Here is a 26,574-nt window from a genome sequence, read left to right as displayed (position 1 = left end):
TACAATATTCAATGGAATAAAATATTAAATATATAATATGATTGTGGATAGTATTATAGGAAATTAATTATAATAAATGACATAAAGAATTTGATAAAAATAGTGAACATTATGTTATTATGTTTGATTAGATCATCTCAGATGGTCTACCAAATTCTTGGGGTAAAATTAGTTTTAGATATACCTTCATAAAAAAAGAAAAAAAAAAACCTCATCAATGGTGTGAAATATCTGACCAAACTATAAATCTTGTGCCAACAGATTTGACTTCGCCAAATGTATAAAAAAAATAAAAAGTAAAATTTTTGAGAAATTTTTTAAAAAATTCGTTAAATGCAAAAAATATAAAAATTTAATACATTTTCTTATTTTTATATTTTACCTTTTAATTCAATTATTTTTGTATCCATACAAAATTTGTATTAAATTTGGTCATTTATCCTTATTAAAAAAAATTCAACATAATCATGTCAAATTTATAAATTTATTATAATTTTTTCAACCATTTTTCCAAAAACACTCTTCAAAAAATTCTACTTTCTTATTTTTCATATTTTTTTTTTGTTTTTACTCAATTTTTAAAATATTTTAAGCAATTTTTTTACTTTTTAGACATACCTAACATAAATATACCTAAAAAATAAAAAAATTTGTGAAAAAAACCTTTTAAAAATTCACTAAATACCAAAAATATAAAAAAAATATAAGAATTCAGTATATTTTTTTGTATTTTTAGTATTTATTAATTTTTTAAAATATTTTTTCACAAATTTTTTATTTTTTAAATACATCTAAGTAAGGTGCATCTAAAAAAGTAAAAAAAATGTTTAATATTTTAAAAATATCCACTAAAAACAAAAAAAATAAAAACAAAAAAATTCAATTTTCAAAAAACTTAATCCAAAAAATTCAAACCAAACACATTAAATAGTTTTTTTTTGGTGAATAAAAAAAAAATTAATAGTTGTAAGTGTAATCTACCGTCATTTGTTTCATGAGAAAAGCAAGAGCATAGAGGTGAATAGCAATTGGAGAGCACAGTGATTTTTAATTTTGTGCGGACTAGATTTTCTTTGACCAAGTTGGAAATCGAAATTTAATAATTTGTTTTTGTTAATGTATGTTCTTAGAAATAAATATATTAAAAATATTTAAAAGATTGTGTACTTTTTATTTCTAGTTAAAGCACACGTGCAACATACATGGCTATTTTGGTTTATTCCATTTCTTCATCAATTGTAACAGGTAGTGTTGATGAATTTAAGCAAAATTTTGAAAAAAATTGAGATTAACTTGTGCGGGGTACTATTTGCATGTATATCATTTGAAAATAAAATTAAAGTTAAGCGAAGTAAAAAATATAAATGAAGGTGTGAATTAACTTATGTGCAGTTGTCTATAGTATAAGGTTGTGTGCCATAATCATTAAATCAACCAGTGAAATGTAAATGCAGATATTTTTTTTCTTTTCTTTTCTTTTCTTTTAAAAAAAAAAAACTAATTGATAAAAAAAAAATATAAAAGAAAACTGAAGAAGTTGTCAAAATTTAAAGCCGTTACACATAAAAATTTAGGAATTGAAAAAAATGTGACGAAATTCACACCAAATCAAGTTTTACTCTTTATATATAAAGTTTCACATTATGTGGGTCTCGCTTATTGTAAGACATCTTTATCTCATTTTGTATTTGGTACTTTGTGTATTTAGACTTATTATGACAATTCTATTTGTATCCAAAAAATCATTAAGCATGCCCAATTTTTCAATACATTTCCATTAAATTATTTAGAATTATAATTTACTCTCAATACACCCTATGCTTTTTCTCAAATTATCTTTTAATGTACATCTAAATCCCAAATTACACCACTTTGAAAAATCATTTCAAAAACCTTTAAATAGATTTCTCATTACAGTTATTCACTTGGGATTTATTGCTCTCTACCTGTTTTCTCTTTTTATTCCATGATTGACCTAAAGCTTTTTGTAGTGGTTGTTGTTTGTGTTGTTTGGAGCGAGGAAGAAGATGATAAACTAATTGAAACTTGAAAATGAAGATGAAAATAATTTAACATGAAGAATACATATAAGTGGTTTGGAGATACTATGAGAAAAAAAATAATATTTTATTTTAAGATTTAATATATATTGTCCTTATTAGTAAATTTATATTAGGGTATAATATGAATTAAAATTTTAAATTTTAATTGGGCATATTGAGTTATTATTTGAGATCAAATAGAATCCCTCAACTTATTGTTATAAAATAAGAAGAAATTGAAAACACTTCCTAAAGCAAATTCACAAGACTTTTGGAATCATGAACAAAATAATGCATACCGCTTGTTGAACAAAATTTATTTATTTTTGAATAAAAACTTTAAGATAGAGTTCTAACTTAATAGGAAATTTCACGAAACCTAATTTTTATAAAAAAAATTTATAACAATCTTAACCGAAAGAAAACAATCCAATTATAACTACCTTCAACACAAAATAAAATAAAAAAAATACGTTTCTGTCAGAGTTTCAAATGAACAAGAATTTCATGGTTTGACACAACTTCAATCTCTACAATGTGATAATGAATTGATGAAATTAAAGTGAAACACAATTCAATCAAATCGAGTTCTCATAAATTGAAATTGAAACTTAAATAAAGTTTAAGAGAAGTTAAAAGACACACCTAGAACTTTTATTTGTAAATGTCAATGTGTGATTGGGATTTGTTCTAATTCTATATAGAGAAAAGGCTAGTTACTATGAAAATTTGTCAAAAAAATTGCCGTGAATCAAGAAATATTGTTGACATTTAGGGGTTGTTTGGGGTGTTCTAAATAAGTGCACTTTTTATCTTTTTAAACTAAAAAATTGAGAAAAAAAATTATGAATGTTTGGGTTAACTTTTTTACTTTTTATGAAAAAATATGTATTAAAAAATTATATAAATTAGTGTGTAGGGAAAAATTAAGATTGAGATTTGTGCAGCTGTAATTTTTGACTTTTGGTGAATAATGAGACTTTTTAACTTTTTGAGTAACTTTTTGACTTTTAACTTGTTTTCAACTTGCCAAACTTGGCCTTAATTAGCGTTTTATAAGATATACATGTAGAATGAATCCAAAGTAAAAAAATTGCCAAGGATGAAGAAGTGTGGTTGAGATTCAATTGGTGTATGGTGAATCTACATGTAGAATAAATTTAAACTATTTTATGTAAAATTCTAAATACAATTCTGAGTATCTTTTTGATTTATATTAGTAGGTAAAAGTTTACAAGTAATAACTTTCAGATACCGTCAAATCATATCCTTCAATGACCCCGTTAGCACTCCTTTCTTTCCCATCGCTATTGTTATCAATACAATATAATAATATAGTATTATTTTTAATCTAAATACATTTAGAAACTAATTTATTTGTGTAATTATTTTTAATTTTTTAATGTTAAATATTATTATATTTTAAATACAAGAAAATATGAATAAAATATGAAAAATTAGTACATGTTCATATTTATTTGTATTTAGTAATTATTTCACAAATATTTTACTTTTTAATTCTATTTAGATTGGATATACATCTAAAAAGTATTATATATATAATATGAAGAAAATTTACTATCACTAATCATTAAGAATGAAAAAATATGAAATGAAAATTAATCAAAAATATGAAAAATCTAAAATTGAAAATAGTTTTCAAAAATTAAACCATAGAAAGTTGTTATTTATAATTTTGACAGCATACCTGGATTATTAATATACCATGCAAAATATACAATTCTAAAAATCTAAACAAAAAGAAAGTATATAAAAATAGCCTGCGAATTCTTGAGATGCAATACGAAACCGGATGCGTCTCTCTCTATGTAGATTCGAATAGATGTATACAAGTCTAAGATTTAACTCAAAATATTCACAGCATTTTTGTGTAGATTCGAACAAATTAATACAATTCTAAGATTCAATCCAAAATATTCACAGTGGTCTAATTCATGATGGAATATGGAAATAGAAGAAGAAATAAGAAAGATTTTATAGTTCTACCATCAATTCAAAAAATAGAGAGACAGGTTTGTTATATGACTTTTGGAAGGAGAGAAATAGAAAATTGATCATTTTTAATTGTTAAATAAATGTTAATGTTAAGAAAAAAAAAGAAAAGAAGACAGTTGGTTTATACATGACTCTTCATGACTTTTGTGCGTGATGCAGTGAATTTAAATGTAGATCGATCCTTGATTTTGTTAGTAATAATATCAATATCCCAAGTTTTGGTTTCACATGTAATGTGATGTGTTTGACTTGGTATAACTTGTCATTTTCACATGTAGATCCATCCTTGATGTGTTTAACTTGGTAATAATATCAATGCTACTATGTATTAGCCTATACAAAAATATATCTATATTATTTATTATAAAAAATCTATTACTGAATTGGTATAACTTGTCATTTTCTTTATTCAAAATATCCCCATATAAACTGCTAATCAGTTTGTTTTATGTAACTGTCTAAGTTAAATTTAGATCAAAATTTATAAATTTTTACAGTTTTCACATGACAATGGAAGCATTGTTGATATGCCATGATGAGGATTGTCACAGATTAATACGCTCCAACGGTCACAACTACTACTTCCACCACACACAGTAGTACAATTTTTGTCTTTTGAACAACACACACCTACACAATCACAAACACACAAAAAGTCTCTGAGGCCTTGAAATTTTGCAGGAGGGTGTTGCTTTGTGAGGGCTGAAATCCATGTGAATTGCAGAGAATTCCCCCAGAACAGAGTGTGGAGCCACTTTGTTGATTGCCTTTTTTTTGGTTAAAAGGTCATTGGTTAATAACATCAAAATATCATTTTGTCATTTTCATCTATGAATTTGGTTACATTGACCATTTCAATTATAAAAATTATACAAATATATATATATATATATATATTTTTAAGAGTGATTTAAATAAAGTGAAATTGATATATTTTTATAATTGATGGAAGAGAGGTGCCTGATGTACATCAGGGGTGCTGTGCGGCAAAACGGCACTGTTTGATTAGTTCTATATTTTTTTTTTCTTCTTTTTATTGTCTTTTGTTTTGTTTTTTTAATTATTTTTTTTTTTATTTGGGTGTTGGGTTTCTGGGTTTAAACAAAATAAAAAAACCCATGGTGGACTCCACAGACCTGAACAACGCTATCCAGTCCAAAGATTAAACTGGAAACAACCCACTGCCCAAAAAAAAAAAAAAAACTAGTCTCATCTGATTTTTTTTAAATGCCAAACATATTAGTCAATAAACACTCGTTAGGCCTCGTTTGGCAAGTGGCTAAATTAGTCAAAAAGTCAAAAAGTTACTATTTTAGTCAAAAAGCCAACAACTTATACAAAAAAGTCAAACATTCCATTTTTTATCTACTTTTTGCACATATTTTCATAAAAAATCAAAAAATTATCCCAAACATATTAATTTTTTTTATATTATATTTTAGCCAAAAAATTAAAAAGTTTCTAAAAAAATCTGTTCCCAAACAAGGCCTAAATCTCATAAATAAAAATATACCAATAAATATTTTCCTTTAAAGATTTGTATGGTTTTGTCTTTGTTTTGTTTCAAACCACGAAACTAGGCTGGTTAAAGAAACTTTACACACAAAAAAAAAAAAAAAAAAAAAAAAAAAAAAAATCAAAACTATGTTGTTTTGCCCGCACAGCACATCCTGCTGTGGCACAGCAGGTATCCCCTGTCCGGTATAATTAATCCAAAGTCATTTTAACACACTTTAATTGGTCATATTTATGTGGAAACAGCCACTTTTTCCACCCGCCATAGCTATATTTTTAATGATTCAATATTTTCCTTGCAATTTTACTACTTTTCTTTCTACCTTTTCTATATTGAATTTTAATGTCAACTTCACACTAAAGAAGTAATAATGCTATGTGAGAATATATAAATATGTAACCCCTAAATTTATTCTAGTTGTTGTGATAGAGACTACACCGATAATGAGATAGAATTTCACAATTGCTTTTTCAACGGTGTTTTTTTTTTTAGTAACAATTTTATCTAGTTACACTTGTTTTCGAATTACACCCATTTTTAGAATTCAAAATATTCATTTGATCTCCTACCACCATATCCATTTATATGTTCATCTCTAACATCCCAACTTCTCAATACACCTTATTCTTTTAAACCCAAACTCTATTCTCAATCACCATCATTGGCCGCCACTATAGTTACTTTTCAACTACATACCCGCAACCCTCACCCACCTCCACCTCCTTTTCCTCAGCCCTATCAACGATGAAAAAGAAAAGGAAAAATAAATAAATGTAGTAACAGGTAGGGGTGAAGGGACGATGGTGGCAGAGTAGGATGTAATGAGACTAGAGTAAAATAGGTGAAGTGTTGGGAGGTCGCAAGGTAAGGCGTGGAGGACCTAGGGATAAAGTTATAATAAAAAATTAACAGTACAAACAAATAAGGTAATATTTTTATTGTGTAAATAGATAAGTCCCTATTGTGTAAATCAACCTTAACCGACCGATTGAACCATCTCCGTGAAAATGTCACATAAATATAAGTCCCTATTTGTATGGCTGGAAAGTGGAAGGCCAAACCAAAGAACCTAGACTGGCCATGAGGGGACTTTAGCACCATACGGTGGACCCATTAGAGCCATAACAATGCACCTGTGAGCTGGCTCTGGCGTAGACCTTTTTTTTTTTATTTTTTATTTTTTTATTTTAGAAAGAACAAATTTTTGAGTACCAAATGATAATGAGATGACATAAACGCCAAGTGGGTCAAGGACCACCCTCCCATCCATATTGTGCTGCCCTCTCTAAAGGATAAGAATTGGGTTCCCTTAAAAAAAACAAAATGAAAAAGGTAAAGAAAAAAAGATAAAGATGCTTTCCTTCGTCGCGAGGAACCCTATAAACAATTTGATGATCATTTTTGCAATATCAAATTTATTTTTTTATTTTGTAAAATAAAATAGTATCAAAAGAGTTCTTTTGTTTGGTTTAGTTTCCATTTTTTTTTTTTTTTTTGACTTCTTAGCTTTGTTTAGTTGAATTTTCAAAAACTAATTTGGTGAAAAATAAAAAATAAAATACATCCATTTTTTTCATATGACTTTATCCTTTTTTTTTAGTGACAATAATTTTTAAAAGTTTTAAAATATCTTTTTTGGTATGGATACTCGGGCCATAAGTCCATTTCTGAATCTTTTGGGCCATTTGATCCAAATTCTATTCTCTTTGGGACAAGAGGACAAAATTTGTCCAAAAGAACAATTATTTGTTGAAATCAATCTCTATGTCTAATTGCTGAAATTAACAAATCTATCTATATGTTGAATATATGACACATATCACTCATTCAATAACATATTTGTTGAATATCACACATTTCTCTACCTCACATCACCACCTGCTATTGTCGGCCGTTGTCGCTACCGACTTTTCCGACATCAGCGACTTTTTCCGACGATCTTCCCAACGTATCCTTGTCACTAAGAAAGATTTTATTTTGAATCTAATGCCTTATATATACCCATATGGGATAGAATTTTCACCAGTTTTTCGTTTTGGTATTCAAAATTCTAAAAAAAATTCAGAAAATTTTTGGAAAGCTCAATTTAACAGAAGTATCTCTAATAGTTTATCAAATTTAGCAAAGTTGTACTGTATGCCAATTTGACCAACTTAGATAGAGTTTCGAAAAGAGGTAATCTAAAAAAAAAATTATTTTATTTATTTATTTTTACTTTTATTTGTATTGAGCAACTGCCAAAATTTAGGTGGCAAGTTACATCACAGGGCATGCTTTAACAAAGTTTGCGCGTATTGACATGGTTTTGTTTTTGTTTTTGGTCACAGCTTTCATGAAAATGGACAAGATATAGAGAGAGATACGTATTGTTTAGTGAAGAAAAACTATGGCACTTCAAGCCAATCCTTACGTCAAATACAATTTCCATGTTGGCTATTTACAAATAAAACCCCAAAAGATTATACTAATTGCAACAATCCTTTATACTATATAGTCTCCACCCAACTTTGCAGACCTATTTAGTGTGACTTTGATAAATTAAAATTTATAATATAAACAAAGAAACTAGAAGAATAATTTTCAATAATCAACTTTGTTTTTTTTTCCTTCTACTTATTTATATTTTTTTTTGTCTAGTAAGATGAGCAAAAGTCTATCAAATACTTTGGCGCAACTCTAAATTTTTTCAAAGAATCATAAATCCTAATAAACTAACGCCCTGAGGCTATATTTGAATTATAAATTTTAGTTTGGATTTGAAATAGAAAAGAAAAATGATGAATAAAATTTAATTATATTTTATTCACGTTTCACTCGTATTTTTTTTCTTTTTCCTCCCCAATTTTTTGTCTAAATTCATTATTCAAATACAACCAAAACTTGAACTTGAACTCATTAAAAATTTGGAAAGCTTGAGCTTGAATTTAAAAAAAAAAAAAAATAGGAGTGGTTTGGGATGTTCTAAATAAGTGTACTTTTTTGACTTTTTATAAAAAAATGTGTAGAAAAGTAAAAAAAGTAGATAGAAAAGTAGAGAGAATATATTAATAGATGTTGATTAATGTGACCTAAATAAATGTATATGTACAAAAAAAAAAGTATACTTTTTTAGTGAATGCCAGAAACTTACTTAGCGCATGGCGAGAAACAATAGAAGATTGTGTACAAAAATAAAAGAATATTCATATTATTAATAAAATACATCAACTAAACATCTAAATTTATACAAATACCAAATATAAATAGAGAAATAATGTAAATTAAAGAAAATAGACTTGATATATTATTAAAAATAAATAGTAATTTATATATTCTTGTATTCAAGCTCGATCACTAAACATGCCTAACAATTTAACGCGAACTTATTCATTGAACAAATGAATCGAACTAAAATAAGGTATAAACAAGTTAAACTCGAACTCTTTATGAATAGGTTAGTTTTTTTGCAACTCTACAAATGGGCAAAACAAACAAAATGTCAATCAAAATAAAATCAAAATTTATGGCTATAAACAACCTCAAATCCATTCTCAAAAACTTAAATGGAATACCCGTGTAGACAGAGAATTTATATTCATCGTCCACTACAATTTGTAAACTTGCCAACCACAACACATGAAGAAGTACTAATCAAAATTCAGGTGACAATTTTTGACCCCAGCTAATAAGATTTTTTGTTCCAATGTTTGCTTTGTATTTGTCGTGTGGCAAAGGGTCTATAAGCGATTACATGCCCAACCTTGAACAAGTCCAAACCAGTTACAATCTCAAGATGGGCTTGTTTACCCTCATCACATGCTAGTACGGTTACATTGAACTTTTTTTTTTTTTTTTTTAGAACATGTGGTTACATTGAACTGAAAGGCAACCAACCCTCTTAATATATATATATATATATATATAAAATAAAATAAAATAAAAAAACCTAAACTTTGAAAGGAAAATTATTTACAATTTATATATATTAAATAATATAACGGCTACATTTTGGCGTGCGAGCCGCGATGATGAGCTTTTTATTTTAAAATAAAAAGGCCACAAAAGACTAATTCATTTCATATGGATTTTTTTATTATTATAAAGAATTCATTTTTTTTTGGTATAATATTATACAAATAAAAATTTTATACAAAATGATCAGCTTATGTCATCTAATCATTTCAAGGAAAAACACCCAAACTAAAGTCTACAAATAGAGTATCGTTTTAGGCATAGAATTAGGAGTGAGCAAGTGAACTAAAAAACTCACAATCTGAATTGACTTAGTCTAATATGATAGGTTTGGTTTGATTTTTCTAATCTGCGATTCTGAATTGGTTTGAAAAATTAACAATACATTGTTTACGGATCGGTTCCGGATTATGATACACGGTTCCCGATTGGATCGGATCTGGACCGTTTACTATCCCACCCTACTATCATGCAATATACCCTGCTGCATATAATCCCAACCGTTTGTAGATCTCTCATTATATATTTATAATTATATATATTTGTAGATGATGTGAGAACAGTAATATAAAGTGGTGATGTCCTTCCGTTTTCTAGATTTATAGTGACTGAAATGTGTACAAGTTGATTTCCAATATGATCTTTATTCGTTGGTGATGTCTTTTCTGCGGTTGTGTTGTGCTTCTATTTTTGTTGTCTTTTTTTTTTTTTTTTTTTCTCATTTGCTAGATGTTAAACTTATGTTTATTTGTTAGATGATGAATTTATATTTATTTGCTATATGTTGAATGTTTTTAGAACCATATTATATGATTTTTATTGTGTGAAACTGTAAATGATTTAATTTGAATTGGTTTCACGGTTCAAATAGTTTGAATTAATTCTAATTTTTATGAAACCGTAGTTCACAGGTCCTGATTTCATCCCAAACCTATCTGACCCAGACTATGCTCACACCTTAGAATGTATATAAATGAATATCTTTTTAAAAAACAAAAATGGAACCAATAATAAATCCTATAAATTTTTTTTTTAAATACATATGCATTCTACATCCAATTCCTATGTTTGTAGCAAAACTAAAATACTCAAAATTATAGTTCATAATTATAAAAATATTACTGTAACATCATTTCGCATGAGTTATATGTATAAAAATTCTAATTATAAGTCAAATAAATTCTTTTAAAATGTGCAAATCAAATACATCTCAGTGATCCATGTTATACCAAATTCAAATTCTTCAACACTTCATATTTGTCTACGTCCGTAGCAATTTATTTATTTATCTTTGGGTGTGAAATGAAAAATTGTGGGACCGACTAAAGTCATGTGAACCTGTAGCTCCATCCATCTATATAATGATCTATCACTGTCGGCACGTGAGAACAAAGAACACAATAATGGAACCCAATCTATATGACAGAGATTAAACGCGTTAAGGCAGAGGCCCTCACAACCAACCAACCCAACCCTCTATATACTAGAACCACGATTTGCCAGCTAAGCCCCTCCATACCTTTTTATTTGGTTTACCAAAAAATTAAAAAATTAAATAAAAAGAATACCCCTCTTAACAAACTCATATACTATCCAATTATTCTGATTTTGAAGTTTCCAACCACCTTTGTTGTTACCAAAAATCAGTTTCATTATAGGTAATCAAATGATTGGGCATGATTGGCACATTCTTTATGGATTATTATAACATTAAAGATTAGGAGGCTAATTTTTATTTATTTATTTTTTGGAGATTAGTAGTATGCTAATTTGACCAATATGATTCTGTTATTCACCCATTATTATATTTGAATCTTGAATTTGACAAAAGATTTAAAAAATCCAATTTTATTCACCCATCTAAAATTATGTACCTAAAATTATCTTTGAATCTTAAAGTTGAAAAAATGTTCATAGAAAGAAGAGGGAAGAAAAAAAAAATGAATAAAAAAAAAGCTTGTATTTTATTTACTTTCTTTTCATTTCATTTGATAACTTTCAATTTTAGTCAAAAAAATCAATATAAATTATCACATCACTCTCTATTTTTTTACACATTTTTCGTAAAATGTCTAAAAATTATTAAAATAATCTATTCTCAAACAAAATGTAGGTGAAGAACCCTTCTCTTTGATCAATTCTTCTATTAGTGTCCCCTGCTTAATCAATCTGAAATAAGGGTTATCTTCATTGAACGGACAAAATTGATTTTAGTCTCTGTGCCAATGCACAAGGATTTCTCTATAAACAACAAATTTGAAAATGAATTTCTCACAAATTACATCATTCCAAGAAGGAAAATGATAGTCTTCTAGATTTTTAATACAAAATCATACTAAAATGATGTGCCAAACGGAAATTTTGATACTTGAATGGGTTTTTACGGCTGGCCTATAATTTTACATTATTTTGTATATATTTTCTATTTGTATATCATTACCAAATATATTTTCTATTGTTATGTTATACACATTGTGAAGATAGGAGATTTCAAAGATGGTTACCAAGTGTATACGATACCTTAGGCTATAAAATCACTAGCAACAGAAGACAACCAGTCCCATTTGATCGCTCCTATGACCTCCGTGTGATATTCTGATGTACCATAAAGAGAGTGAATAGAAAAATATCATGATCAGTAAAAGATTAATGCAAGATGATAAAGATTACATGTTTACATTTTATTTATTTATTTATTTTGTATTTTCGCTTCTGTAAAGTGTCACGAGAACAACTAGGCATCTAAAAAGAGCAATTGAGGGACGCTTTTGAGGGTGTACATAAAGATATAAGACAGATCGTATTGCTAAAAAAGAAATGAAAGGTCATGGAAGGTCAAGTCTAGAAACAGCAAAGACAACAGATTAGTTGGTTTGATAATGGGTTGGTATCTGGGTCCCATTTCTTAGGGTATAGCTAACAGTTTGAGAATTAAGAGTGACACATGAAAGAATTGTGATTCACCCTAACTTTATGGTGTGTACATGGTTTAGTTAGATTTTGGCAAAATAGTGAACATGCTCATTGGGAAAAAGGTAGAAACTTAAGTGGCTTAGGTCCAAGTGTTGTGTTTAGTGAGATAGGAAAAACCAAGAGCATAGAAGGTTTTTATAGAATGAGGCATAGATGTGAGACAAAAAGTGAGTCCTGCATGTACCTAGTTATGCGAGTTCCACACCTTTATATCATATTTGTGTCTCATTTTGTAAAAATGTTCTTAGTAGAGCTGTGGTGAGATTAATCATTTAGTGGGCTCCCCTCTACAGGAGCCATTCTGTAGAGTTTTAATTATTTTCCAGCTAGGGAGAAGTGAAGATAATTAGTAATGCTTTGTTTGAATCTTGAATTTGTGAAATAAAAAGAGAGTGAAAAAAGAGAACAAATTTAACTTCTTTATTTCTCTTTTCCCTTTCTTTCCTTTTTCCTCAAAAAAATCCTTCTACAAATCCAAGATCCAAATACAATGCAAGCAACCATAAATCATATAACTCAGAGAAATGCTTCTTTTTTTTTTTTTTTAAATCATCCATTAAAAGCATCATTGGATTCTTCTTTGGGAATGACTAGCATCATCAAGTTGTTCAAAGAAGAAGAAATGTGTATTGCATGTCACACGGCTTCTCTCCAGTTAACTAGAGTCCAGATGTGAGATAAGTTGTCGGATCTATAACTAAATTCTAGTTAACTGGAGAAGAGCTGGACCTGCAATAAGCGTGTATGAAAAGAAACAAATATTGCAGCTGAAAAGAGATAAATAGATATGTACCCATAAAACAATATAATTATATAAAGAATACTTACACTAGAAGATTATGATGCATGGCAGCTGGAATCTGCTGTGCTGATGGGGACTTAATGATGTGGCGCTAGCACTGCCATATCAGCCAATGACAAAATAGTCAAGACGTAAACATTGTTCACTTCCATATAATAAGATTTTCAAATTGTACATAATGCATATCCAGTACTAGTGTAAAACTACAGCCATTTTAGATAACACATTTTTCAAATTAGTACATTCATAATTAATTAATTAACAACAAATTATGCCTGCTACTGGTTCTAAACTAGTATCCAGAGTCATCAACAAGTTTTCATGCTTAAGGCAACGACGACTATTCAAGCCAAGCTTCAATACAAATACAGTGTAATTTAACTGAGAATTGTAGCATGAGAGTTCTACTTTTCTATCTAGTTCTAAAGAACAATTTAACAAATAATACACTAGAAAGTGGGCTTATATGAAATACAAAATACAAAGAGATTAGCATATTTAACATGGGCAAGAAGCGCATCGTGTCAGACGCTGACACTCTCCACACTTCAAAGACGCTTTCTTTAACCCTCCAAAATACATCACTTCTTAATTTTAATTTAATGTCAAATTATTTTCTACATTACCTTTGAATAAACTATTCATGTATTTGACATATAATAAATTTATAAGAATATAAAATATTAACGCATCATGTGTGTCGTGTCCTGAATTTTTTGATTGGCGGGTGTCAGTGTCGTATGTCCATGTCTGTGCTATGTAGCTGTCTAGTGTCAATTAGTTCATGCCACAACACCACAAGCCAAAGTCAGAATTGATTACAACTGGCAAATCATGCAAGATGAGACAAGCCTACAATTGCGTGATCCCACTATATCAACTATAAATAATAGTCATTAATATAATCACCAGAATAACTAATCACTATATCAATTAGAACCAATAAACTAATCACCAGAATAAAAATTTTGATTTTTGAACAACCCAAACCATTGCCTCTAGGCTGACTGAGTTCCGTCAGTATTCGTACCATCCTCTTCTTCACCCTCGTGTCCATTAACAAGTACAGTGCCATTGGTAGAGTCAGTATCGACCTCAACAGGCTCTTCTTCGCCACCATCTTCTCCATTTTCTAACAGTTCCTGGAAGAAATGAATTGAACAGAAGGAAACCAGTTAGTGAATCTAACAAAGAAAGACGTATAGATTTTCCACAACTGGAATTAATTCCCACGATTAGATCATCTACTACCAAAGGATAACCGAAATTCTTTTTTCAGAGACAAATGATACTGGAACTAATATTAGGTCACTGATGAAATAGTTCCCAAACTAAATAAGTTTCTAATGTGCCAAGTACAATCAAATCAGGACTTTCTTTCACATATAAATATGTGCTTTCCTGCAGAGGACCATATTCAAACCACACCCAAAATACTCAGCCAAAAAGGACATGGTACAAATATGGCAAGCAGACTTCCATTTATTCTCCCCCGGTCCCCCCACATAAGAAGCACGGACACTTCTACGGAGGAGGCATCAGACACTGACACTCTGCAGATGTTCCTACAAGCATGTTTGACACTTTTTAATGTGTCTTAATTAAAATTTTAAATGTATGGCTGGCATATTGGTTGAAGTCGGTTCTTTATTTTGATCAATTAAAACCCCTCATAATATAGAGCATTTCCACTTCTCAGACATTTCAACAACACTTCAACCCTCTGAACACAACCTATGTGATGAATTTCTTCAATGTAACAATGTTCTGCATTCTTTGGAATGTAACTTGTGCACTCTAATTATGTTTCAAAACATTAAAAGATGAATACATCATGTGTATTTTAATGTTGTACAATTATTTGTGTTTATGTGAATGATATCTTCATATTTAAGTTACGAAATAAATGACTTTTTAATTTTGATTAGTATATGTTGCTCTTCTTTCTTTTTTTTATGATAAAAATATAAACTTTTAATGTTTCCCAGTGTATTGTGTCCTGCAGTTTTTGAAAATCACTATGTCATGTCGTGTGTCCATGTCTATGCTACTTAACCCCCATACCCAAGAAAGTTCAAAAGATCCAAGTTCATGAGATCCATTTTGCTGTTTTTATCCAGCAAAACTATGGGTATTAGTAATATAAACCTACCACAATTTTAACTCCCAAAATCACACTCATCCTAACTGGAGAGAGATGGCAAAGCGTGTAAAAAAAATATTGAACTGATGGTGAAGAAAATGGGTATGGCAATTTAAACCCATATTTCAGGCATCTAACTTTGATGATTTTCCAGAAAAATGGTTCACTTCTATATGTGACCAAGAAACTCTTCCATATAAGTATGTCAAATCATTGAAAGGAGCATTTTGAGTTCGCAGCTATCTGGGGGGTTTACACGTGTTTTACAGACTTTTCTACCTTCCCATTGTATACGTGTCCAACAAATATGACAAGGGTAAGGGTGTGAGATATGTGTCTGACACGTCTAATTTAGACACTTGGATCCTTTAGTTTTATATGATATTTGAAGAAGAGATGCTCACACTTGTTAGTAAATAAGCATTTTTAGCTTCTCACACAAATGAGAGATAATAATTTCATGCTTTTCCTAAATCCCATTTAATTTGAAGTACGTTTCTAAATAGTTAACACCTTATCTATACAACATGCAATATATGTGTTTAAGACATGTCCTTGTACCTATACCCAACTTTTCAATGCATATCACAATATCCTAAGCATTTTAGGAAGATTTGATGCTTGGACATAGACCTGCACCCAAGGTTTCAAAAAACGGTATTATGTAATGGTTGTGGTTGGAAGCGCTACCCATTACACCCGCTTCTGCAGTGTAACGAAAATTCATGTGTAACGGTGGTTTCAGTATTACGTAACGGCCGTAGCGGTACCGTAATGGCCCGTTATACACCGTTACAATATTTTGAATAGCTTCCATTCCTTTAAAAAAAAAAAAAAACGAATTCTTAAATGATCCAAGTTCAAAGGAAAAATCTTGTATAAATTTTTTTTCTTTATAATTTTTTTTAATTTTTATTTCATTACATAAGCATATAAAATAAAAAAAATATATAAATAGTGGTGTATTTATTTTTATAATCATTCATTTAATATTTAATTGTAAATATTTTTTTTATTTTTTTACTATAATGTGTTGTCTAAAAAATGTATTTAAAAAAAAAAATCACTGATTTTTATAATAATTTCATTTAATACTTAATTGTAAATAATTTTATTTAGTTAGACGTAAAGTGTTGTCTAAAAAAATGTCTTTTAAAAAAAATCATTAGCTCAAAAATAATTTTTATTTATGGCATAATTTTTTTTTATAATCATTTCATTTAATAATTGTAAATATTTTTTATTTAGTTAGTTCACGTATTGGTCAAAACTAATTTTATAGACATTTAAAATCAATTATTCTTAAAGTCATTAACTATTGGAATAAAATGTAAAAAATTCTTTTTATAGTGATTTAAAAATATGAAATACATTAGGTCATACTTAAAAATTAACAAAAATTGATCAAAATCTATTTTAAACCCTAATAAATGTGGTTTTGAAAAAGAAAAAGAAAAAGCATATTGGTAAAAAAAATTTCAAATTGTGGGAAAAATTAAAAAATTCACAGTTCCGGTTACTGGAACCGTTACGCTACGGCCTTTACACCCCGCAATTGCAACCATACCACCGCAACCGTTATGGCGACCGCAACCGCTTTTCAAAACCTTGCCCGCACCTAATACTCATACCAGACTCCACGGAACACAGGTTTACAAAAATGCAGATTATAAACGATGTATGAACCCTCTCTTTGATGCAATGTTCAAAGTAAAATTTGTCAAGCTTAATGTGAAAAACCACATGGCAGAATATACCTGGTGATCAGATCCTCCATTTTCAAGTTGTGCTTCCTCATAATCCATATGCATGCTTTTGAAATTTTCCAAAAGGTTGACTTTCGATTTTTCAGCATAGGTTAAGTACTGTTCTGCAGGAGGATAAGTGCCTCTGCAGAAGAACAATACCAAGCAACTCATGCGTCAGAAACCCAAATGGTACTTTTCCACATAAACATTCTGTTTTGCTATAAATCAGTGAAGATCTACAACAACACAACACTTTCTTTTCTTTTTTCTTTTTTATTTTTATCAGCAGAACTACACAGAACACAATGAATGAACACAGCTACATATAAACCATCATAGTGTTTTGAGGGACATTTAAAAATAAACTCGACATTCCATAATTGGAAGACCAACATTTATTTGAGGGTGTTATGCGTGAGGTAACAATTTATGCTTCTTTTTTTGAATGGGAAACATTTTTCCTAGTAATAAGCAAACATTATGACGTATAATCTCATAACACAGAACCTTGGATAATATAGCTTTGGACTTCATGTTAGCTTCAATAAGTGCAAATAATGAGCAAATATGACGCTAAATGACATAATAAAAACAGCAGAAATTACAAGACAATGGGAAGTGGGGAAATTATTTAATAAAAGGTGTGGGGTACAACTTTTCCTGTGGTTTCTTTGCACAAAAAAAGTTGCACCCCACGTGTGGTTGTAATTATTTTTGGTCTTCTACACCAATTTGTAATTTCCCCATAAAAATATCTATTACAAATTGGTACTGTTCAACTAATATTTCATCTTGAATCTTCCATGTCTTGGATTATAGAAAATTTAGTCTCTCCTCTAATATTCTTACTATTTCAAACCAAAATTTTGAAGTTCATCTAGATTTGAGGATCTTCAAGGCAGGTTCATCATTTGGGCAAGGAAATTGCAAAATATCAAAATAAATAAATAAATAAATTTTGCACTATGTTTTAGGTGGGTCCAACTCCAACATGAGATACCGCCTTATCACCACATGAATGGCTTCTCCAACAAGATTCAAGTGCCACATGTCAGCCTCATAAAGGTGATACATATAATCATGTATCTGCAACTCCCTCATTGGGAGTCAAGGCTAGCTAGTCAAGCCTAGTGCACACAGTGCCTTAGCCCTCATCCAACATCAAAGAAAGGTGCTCAGTCAGCACCCTGGCTTGGTGTGAGAAGGTGGCTGGCCCAACGCCCAAGCACCTTGCATTCTGTGAGCACACTTGGCCTGGCGCCCACCCTGGCAGCAACTTTGACACAATGTTTAGGGCATCAAACCTTTGAGTTAAACCTTGAATTTTTTCCTAGGAATTCGTTGAGCTATGTAATTTCCCATCTCAAGTTAGGTGATTTTTCTCAATATGCAGAATTTTCAGAAAATCATTATGACTCATTGAACATGGGGAATGTTTCCTCCTGTTGATCCAAAGATGGCTCAAAATACTATATTAAGGAGGACATGATAAGCCATCTATCAGCCTCTCTTGGCCAAAATGCAGTTGAAGTAAGCAACCCCAGGGTGACATGAGGGCGAGCTTTGGGCATCAAAAAGAGGTATCCAAGGTCTCCATGTGGGGCATGGAACCCCATGGATGAAGTCATTGAGGGGCATAAGTGTTGACACTACGCATACTACCACCATACTCACCTACTATGCCTTGAGTTCTACCAATTTGGGGGTGTCCAAAGACAAATTGGGCTATCAATGTGCCACCATGAGCCTCATGTGCCAACTCATGGGCATGGTTTGGGTTTGGGTTTGGCCATGGATGTGGGGGTCCTGTGGCTTGAGGCATGTGACAAAGAGACAACACTGCACATGTGGGCATTCTGATGAGGCATGAAGCTATCCTATGCAACAAGCACTATGTGCTTGCTGAGTGGGATGGTCCAACGCTACAACAAGCTACAAACTAAGATGTTGCCTTACTCGGGCAGCATGCTAGTGCAACGCCATGGGCTCTCAATGGCCTATGGCGGAAGGTAGCACACGTGCACACATGAGGCTAGGCCGTGGGTATAAGAGCGATCCTTAGTGTCAAGTGGGTGTGTGCATAACCATATGGCTACTCAAGATACATGATGTTAAAATTGTAATATTATTGATTGATGTAGATTGATGTGTTGTATTACAAATCAGAGTAGCTCATTATATAGGAGAGGGTTTGGGTAGTAGGTGAGGAGTAGGTGAGGGTAAATTGGTGGTAAGTGTAGTAGGTGTGGTAGTAGGTGGTGGTAGGTGTAGGTAAATTCTAACAGCCCCCCGCAAACTCAAGGAGGATAGAAACTAACCAACTTGAGTTTGAAGAGAGGAACAAAACAAGAAAATACATAAAAATAAAAAAAGGATAGGAGACACTGTATGGTCGTGTCAGACCATTGGTGAAGACACTGAATGGTGGTGTCATAACGTTGTAGAGGACACTGTATGGTGGTGTCATAACGTTGTAGAGGACACTGTATGGGGGTGTCATAACGGTGTAGAGGACACTGGATGGCGGTGTCAGACCGATGTAGAAGACAGTTTATGGGGTCATGTCGGACCGTTGTAGAAGACAGTTTATGGGGTCATGTCGGACCGTTGTAGAAGACAGTTTATGGGGTCATGTCGGACCGTTGTAGCAGACAATGTTGTGACAGTTGTTGTGACAGTTTACGGAGTCTTGCTGGACCCTTGTAGAAACTAACCGGAATCAATGTCGGGACAGTTTACAGAGTCTTGTCGGACCCATAAAGGAGCTAACCGGAATCAATGTCGGGACAGTTTACAGAGTCTTGTCGGACCCATAAAGGAGCTAACCGGAATCAATGTCGGGACAGTTTACAGAGTCTTGTCGGACCCATAAAGGAGCTAACCGGAATCAATGTCGGGACAGTTTACAGAGTCTTGTCGGACCCATAAAGGAGCTAACCGGAATCAATGTCGGGACAGTTTACAGAGTCTTGTCGGACCCCTGAAAAAGTTGCACCCTCAAAAGGTGTGCCCAAAGTTGTCAAAAAGGCGTGCCATCAAAAGGCGTGCCCAATTCATCAAAAGGTGTGCCATCAAAAGGCGTGTCCATTTTATCAAAAGATGTGCCATGAAAAGGCGTGCCAGTGTGTCGGGCGGCAAGAGGCGCGCGATGCGCGTGGCTGCCTCGGCTATTTAACCATGACAGAGCCTGAGGCCGAGGCAGAAGCAAAAAAACTGCGAAATCCTCTGTAAAACTCTTCGTTGTGCTGAGAGAGAGAGGCTGTAACACTGTTGTGCTGAGAGAGAAACTCTGTAATACGCTGTAACACTCTGTTGCCCAGAAAAATGGCCTCGTCCTCGTCTTCCCGTGGACTGCTCACCCTCTTTCCCGACCTCAACGAGTCAACGAGAGAGAGAACTGGTGCGGTGGCACTGGAACCTCAACCAAACACCGCTGGGTATACTCCGTTGAACTTTCCGATGCGGTCTGTGGAGCAAAGAATGGCAGTGCTGTCGGATGTGGAGGCCAATCAGTATACTTTGAAGGTATGTGTTAGAATTTCCCATCTTTACCTTCACCTACTCCACTACACACTCCACTTCACCTACCTCCACTTCACCACACACTCCACTTCACCTAACCCACTATCACCTCCACTACACCTACTACCACATTTTCTTCTATATATAGATTGTATAGGAATTGTAATTAATCAATCTTGTAACACATCAATATAAATCAATCAATAATACAATTTTCTATTTCTCTTTATACATTAAATTCCTACATGGTATCAGAGCAAGGTTAAGCACTTAGTATTTTTCGTTTCACCGGCGGGCGGCAACCTCGCCTTGGCCGCCCGCCGGACCTCAACCTATTCCGCTTATTTTCTACACATACCTTCCCATCACTGCCTAAATCCTCTCTCTTGAGGCCAATGTGAATTCCTCTTCTTCATAATCTGCACTAACTGTGGCATCTTTTCCTGGGGCAAACTCTGCAACCCAACACTCAATCTATGCTTCTCCTCCATGCTCATTTGCCTCTTGTTAGGATCCTTCGCCTTCAGCTTTGGTTTGGGCTTCGCCACAGCCTTGAGCTTCACTGCAGCTTTCAGATTCACGGCAGCCTTCGGTTTCACAGCAGCTTTTGGCTTCGCAGCTGGCTTGGCCTTTGCCGCTGGCTTGGGCTTCACAGCGGCTTTAGCTTTTGGTGCAGCAGCTTTTGTCTTAGCCGGAGCCTTCTTTTCCTTTTTCGCTTTTACAGCCTTCGGCTTTGCAGCAGCCTTCGGCTTTGCTTCCCTCTGGTGGCTCCCCAGGTTCCACCTGAGCTGCATGATTCATTTATAGCTGCAATTGATAAGGGAAGTATTAGAACAATGCCCAATAGAAGTATGCCAGCTGCTCCTTACCCTACTCCTGGAGCACTATTAATAGGTGATGCTTTCAACATGCGTCATCCTTTAACTGGTGGAGGAATGACTGGAGCCCTGTATAAGGTGTTTTGTGCATCTCCTGATCAAGCAAGGAAGGAAATGCGTGAAGCATGTTTTGATTATTTGAGCCTTGGAGGTGTGTGTTCAACAGGACCAGTGGCTTTACTCTCTGGTCTAAATCCTAGCCCATTGAGCTTGATACTCCATTTCTTTGCTATAGCCATATATGGTGTTGGCCGTCTCTTGCTACCATTTCCTTCCCCTAAGCGCCTGTGGATAGCAGCTAGATTATTTTTGGGTGCATCGGCTATCATTTTTCCCCTCTTTCTCTCACATGGGCTTGTCCCCTCTCTCTCCTCCGTTTTATTTCAAAATCTATTATTTTTATTTATTTTCTCCAAACCACTTTCCTTATTTCCCCCATCTTTCATTTTGATTTCAAATATATATTTATTATTTCTTTCTTTATTTTTCTTTCACATTATTTTTTAATCTTTTTCAAATTCCATTCATACCATATAGCTTTGCACACCAAACCATCTTTTATTCATCTCAGGGATCAACCCCGATCACAATTTTAACAAAAAAAAAAAAAAAAAAGAAAAAAAAAAAAACAACCACAACAACACAAACCACAACACCACAAGATTTGTTTTCTTTTCTGCAGACGGCCACCCACCGATCTCACTTTTTCGCCTATTCCGCCGGTCTTTTCTTCTTGCCTCCGTCCTGGGCGGCCCTTGACGGTGTTGCCTCCGTGTTTCCCATTCCACTGGGCCCAATCACTACTCCCTGCTCCTCCACTGCAGCATATGGCGGCCCTCCAAATCGGAACATCACGGTGGCCTTCCGCTTCAGCTCCTTGTTTTCTGCCCTTAGCACGCTTATCTCTGCTCGCGCATCCTTATACATGCGTTGGAGCAGAGCCAGCTGGGAGTTTAAATGCTGCACCTCATTTGCCCTACTCTGCAGCCGGTTCGACAAATTTGTAACCGCAGTCATGGTTTCCACACATGACTTCAAGGTATACTGATTGGCCTCCACATCCGACTGCACTGCCATTCTTTGCTCCACCGACCGCATCGGAAAGTTCAACGGAGCAAAACCAGAGGTGTTTGGTTGAGGTTCACGGGCCACCGCACCTGTTATCTCTCCTGTTGACTCGTTGAGGTCGGGAAAGAGAGTGAGCAGACCTCGGGAAGATGAGGCCATGTTCTGGGTAGCTGAACGGGAAGAAGAGGCCATGTTTTTTGGGTTGCTGAGTGTTTCCGAGAAGGGTTGGATACAGAGTATTTACAGATTGTTTCAGAATGACCAGTTCAAAGGTTTCAGTCTGGTTTGGTTTCCTCCACAGAGTATTACAGAGTATCTCTCTCAGAAATCTCTCTCAGACAACAGAGTGTTACGGACTATCTCTCTCAGCAAAACGAAGAAGAGTTTTTGTTTTTTCAGAGGTTTTTCGCAGCTTTTCTCTGCCTCAGCCTCAGCCTCTTTCTTATAGCCGAGGCAGCCACGCGCATCGCGCGCCTCTTGCCACCAGCCGACAAACGGGCACGCAAGCCAAGGCGCCCACGTGCCTCGCCATCATGTCCGGCACACCTTTTGATGAATTGGGCACGCCTTTTGATGGCACGCCTTTTTATGGATTGGGCACGCCTTTTGATGGCACGCCTTTTGAAAAATTGAGCGCACCTTTTGAGGATGCGATTTTTTTTATGGGTCCGACAAGACTCTGTAAACTGTCCCGACATTGATTCCGGTTAGCTCCTTTATGGGTCCGACAAGACTCTGTAAACTGTCCCGACATTGATTCCGGTTAGCTCCTTTATGGGTCCGACAAGACTCTGTAAACTGTCCCGACATAGATTCCGGTTAGTTTCTACAAGGGTCCGACAAGACTCTGTAAACTGTCCCGACATTGATTCCGGTTAGTTTCTACAAGGGTCCAGCAAGACTCCGTAAACTGTCACAACATTGTCTTCTACAACGGTCCGACATGACCCCATAAACTGTCTTCTACAACGGTCCGACATGACCCCATAAACTGTCTTCTACATCGGTCTGACACCACCATACAGTGTCCTCTACAATGTTATGACACCCCATACAGTGTCTTCACCAACGGTCTGACACGACCATACAGTGTCTCCTATCCTTTTTTATTTTTATGTATTTTCTTGTTTTGTTACTCTCTCCAAACTCAAGTTGGTTAGTTTCTCTCCTCCTTGAGTTTGCGGGGGGCTGTTAGAATTTCCCATCTTTACCTTCACCTACTCCACTACACACTCCACTTCACCTACCTCCACTTCACCACACACTCCACTTCACCTAACCCACTATCACCTCCACTACACCTACTACCACATTTTCTTCTATATATAGATTGTATAGGAATTGTAATTAATCAATCTTGTAACACATCAATATAAATCAATCAATAATACAATTTTCTATTTCTCTTTATACATTAAATTCCTACAGTATGTGTGGAAAGCATGACGGCGGTCACAAACCTGTCGAACTGGCTGCAGAGTAGGACAAATGAGGTGCAGCAGTTAAACTCCCAGCTGGCTCTGCTCCAACGCATGTATAAGGATGCGCGAGCAGAGATAAGCGTGCTAAGGGCAGAAAACAAGGAGCTGAAGCGGAAAGCCACCGTGATGTTCCGATTTGGAGGTCCTCCATATGCTGCAGTGGAGGAGTATGGGGGAGTGATCATGCCCAGTGGAGTGGGAAACACGGAGGCAACACCGGCAAGGGCCGCCCAGGACGGAGGCAAGAAGAAAAGGCCGGCGGAATAGGCGAAGAAGTGAGGTCGGTTGGTGGCCGGCTGCAGAAAAGAAAACAAATTGTTTTGTTTGTTGTGGTTGTTGTTTGTTTGTTTGTTTGTTTTTTTTTTTGTTTGTTTTTGTTTGTTTTTTTTTTTTGGTGGTGTAAAAGTGTGATCGGGTTGAGCCCCTGACATGAATAAAATGACAAGGTGGTGGAATGTTGTTGGTGTGATTTTGTGAATGCTGTTTTGTGTAATAAGAAAAATAAAATAAAATAAAATAATGGATAAAGAAAATAGAGAAAAATATTTGTGGATGGAGGATAAGAAAAACAAGGGTGTATGTTTTTTTTTTTTTTTTTTTTTTTTTTTATAATAAAATATATATATATATATATATTAAAAGAAAAGAAAATGGTGAAATCGTGGGTGGAAGAAAGTAAGGGAAAGGAGGGAATAAGGAATCATAAAGTGCATGTGGGGCGGTGGGTTGGAAACATAGTTGTCAAATCGGGATTCGTATCGTGTATCGAAATGGCCTTGTACCGAATCGCGAATCGAATCGAATCGTGAATCGTAAAGATTCAGTCACTTTTTCTAAATTACTTAAAAATATATATATGCACATTTAGATGTTAAATATATCTTATAAATATAAAATATTTAGACTTAAATCAATGAAAATGTTATTTTGAATAATAATCACGTAGTTTAATAGGTAAGAAGTTAACAAAGGTTCCTATGTAAGATCACCATATTACATTTTTCCTTTTTTAGATATTTCTTATCAACCATTCTTAATAAAGATGTAATATCACCATCTTGTCTTTTTTCTTTTTTAGATATTTCTTATCAGCCATTCTTAATAAAGATAGTAACCAAATAGACAAATTATCAATTTCCAAAGTAACAATAATTAACAACAATGTTGATATTTGGACAATAAGCATATATACTTTTCTAAGTAACAGTGAGTAAATAATAAGAAGGAATTATTTAGAATCTTTTATTTTAAAGCCTAAAATATTTTAAAAAGTATAACTAGCCTCACACATGTAATATTCAATTTAATAAAATAGTAATAGATAATTTATAGTGTAACTTTAATCTTAAACATCTTTATAAGATAAATTATGTTTTTTTAAAAGAAAAAAAAATGAGAAGAAAGGTTAAAAATATGTTGGGTCTGATTGAATCTGATTGGATCCTATTGAAAACTCCATGATCGCTAAAATAACAATAAATCATGTATACATGTTGGTAATTTTGGTGTTAAACGCTATTAAAAGTTGTATTATGCCATTTTCACTAAAAAGATGGAGAAAAAAAGAGTCGAAAATATGTCGGACACAATAATTTCAAAAGTTGCATGAATCGTTAAAAGTGAATCGAATCATGAATCGAATGTGAATCATGCGATTCACTAGAGATTCACTTCCAAAATAGATTCATCAATAGATTCGTATCGATTTTGTAAAAATTGCGAATCGAATCGTGAATCGAATCGTGAATCGTAAGATTCTGATAACAGAGGTTGGAAAGAGAGGGTTTAAAGTTTAAGAATAATGAAAAAAAAAAAAATAATAAGAAAAAGGCATTAATGGGAAAGCATGCGCTGGTGGGTGTCTTGAAAAGAAGAAAAGTAACTAGAGAGAGAGAGAGAGAGTAGGTAGATTAAAGGATATGATTAAAGGATATGATCGTACAGAGATTCCTATCCTATCTCTCTCAGACAACCTTGCATTTGAGCTTTGCCCTTTATAGGGAATCCAAGTCATAAAGAAAGACGAGCCTTGCTTAATCAACTTCAATCGACCGTTAATCCTCTCCGATGCATACTGAGTTGGATGAATTGTCACATTATCTTTCAAGTAAACGATTTCCGTACCATCGGGCTCACTCGCGGAGCTCCGTTTACTATCACTCCGAGTCAAGCTCGCCGAACCTTGCTGTTGAGAGGCGGCGTAATCGGAGTCGTCGGACAAATCGTGAAGCTCTGCTTCTTGCATCACTGGTGAATTGGGGTGATGTAGAGAGAGAGAGTGTGGAAAGTGAAGGAGGCCACGTCTGCGGCGCTTGAGAGGAGAGGATCTCAGATCTGCTGGAGCGGCGCAACTGAAATTGGGCAACGAGGCGATCGCTACGTTTTCCGGGCCGGCGATAAGTTGCCGGAGTCGGTGGATTGGACGAAGAAAGGG

The 26,574-nt window shown here is 33.5% G+C and overlaps 1 protein-coding gene across 3 annotated transcripts in view; it reads right to left on the bottom strand.

The window, feature by feature from the left end:
- Positions 1-11,736: 11,736 nt before the first annotated feature.
- Positions 11,737-26,574, bottom strand: part of LOC114291907 (coatomer subunit beta'-1) — a 47,772-nt gene continuing 32,934 nt past the window's right edge. Inside the window, exons 23-26 of one of the 3 annotated variants that reach the window (XM_028235787.2) lie at positions 17,201-17,333; positions 14,256-14,442; positions 13,327-13,397; positions 11,737-12,120 (exon numbers count right to left, since the gene is read on the bottom strand). In XM_028235787.2, coding sequence (XP_028091588.2) covers positions 14,299-14,442; positions 17,201-17,333 — 277 coding nt within the window. In that variant the 3' untranslated portion in view covers positions 11,737-12,120; positions 13,327-13,397; positions 14,256-14,298. The remainder of the gene's footprint in view (positions 12,121-13,326; positions 13,398-14,255; positions 14,443-17,200; positions 17,334-26,574) is intronic. The other 2 variants (XM_028235788.2, XM_028235790.2) reach the window with 2 other exon arrangements.

Source organism: Camellia sinensis, chromosome 13 (genome assembly GCF_055761805.1).
Source record: "Camellia sinensis isolate YWXY chromosome 13, ASM5576180v1, whole genome shotgun sequence".
In the NCBI taxonomy this organism is placed as follows: Eukaryota; Viridiplantae; Streptophyta; class Magnoliopsida; order Ericales; family Theaceae; genus Camellia; species Camellia sinensis.
The sequence above is the reverse complement of the archived record's forward strand: the minus strand, read 5'-3'. Positions and strand labels throughout refer to the sequence as shown.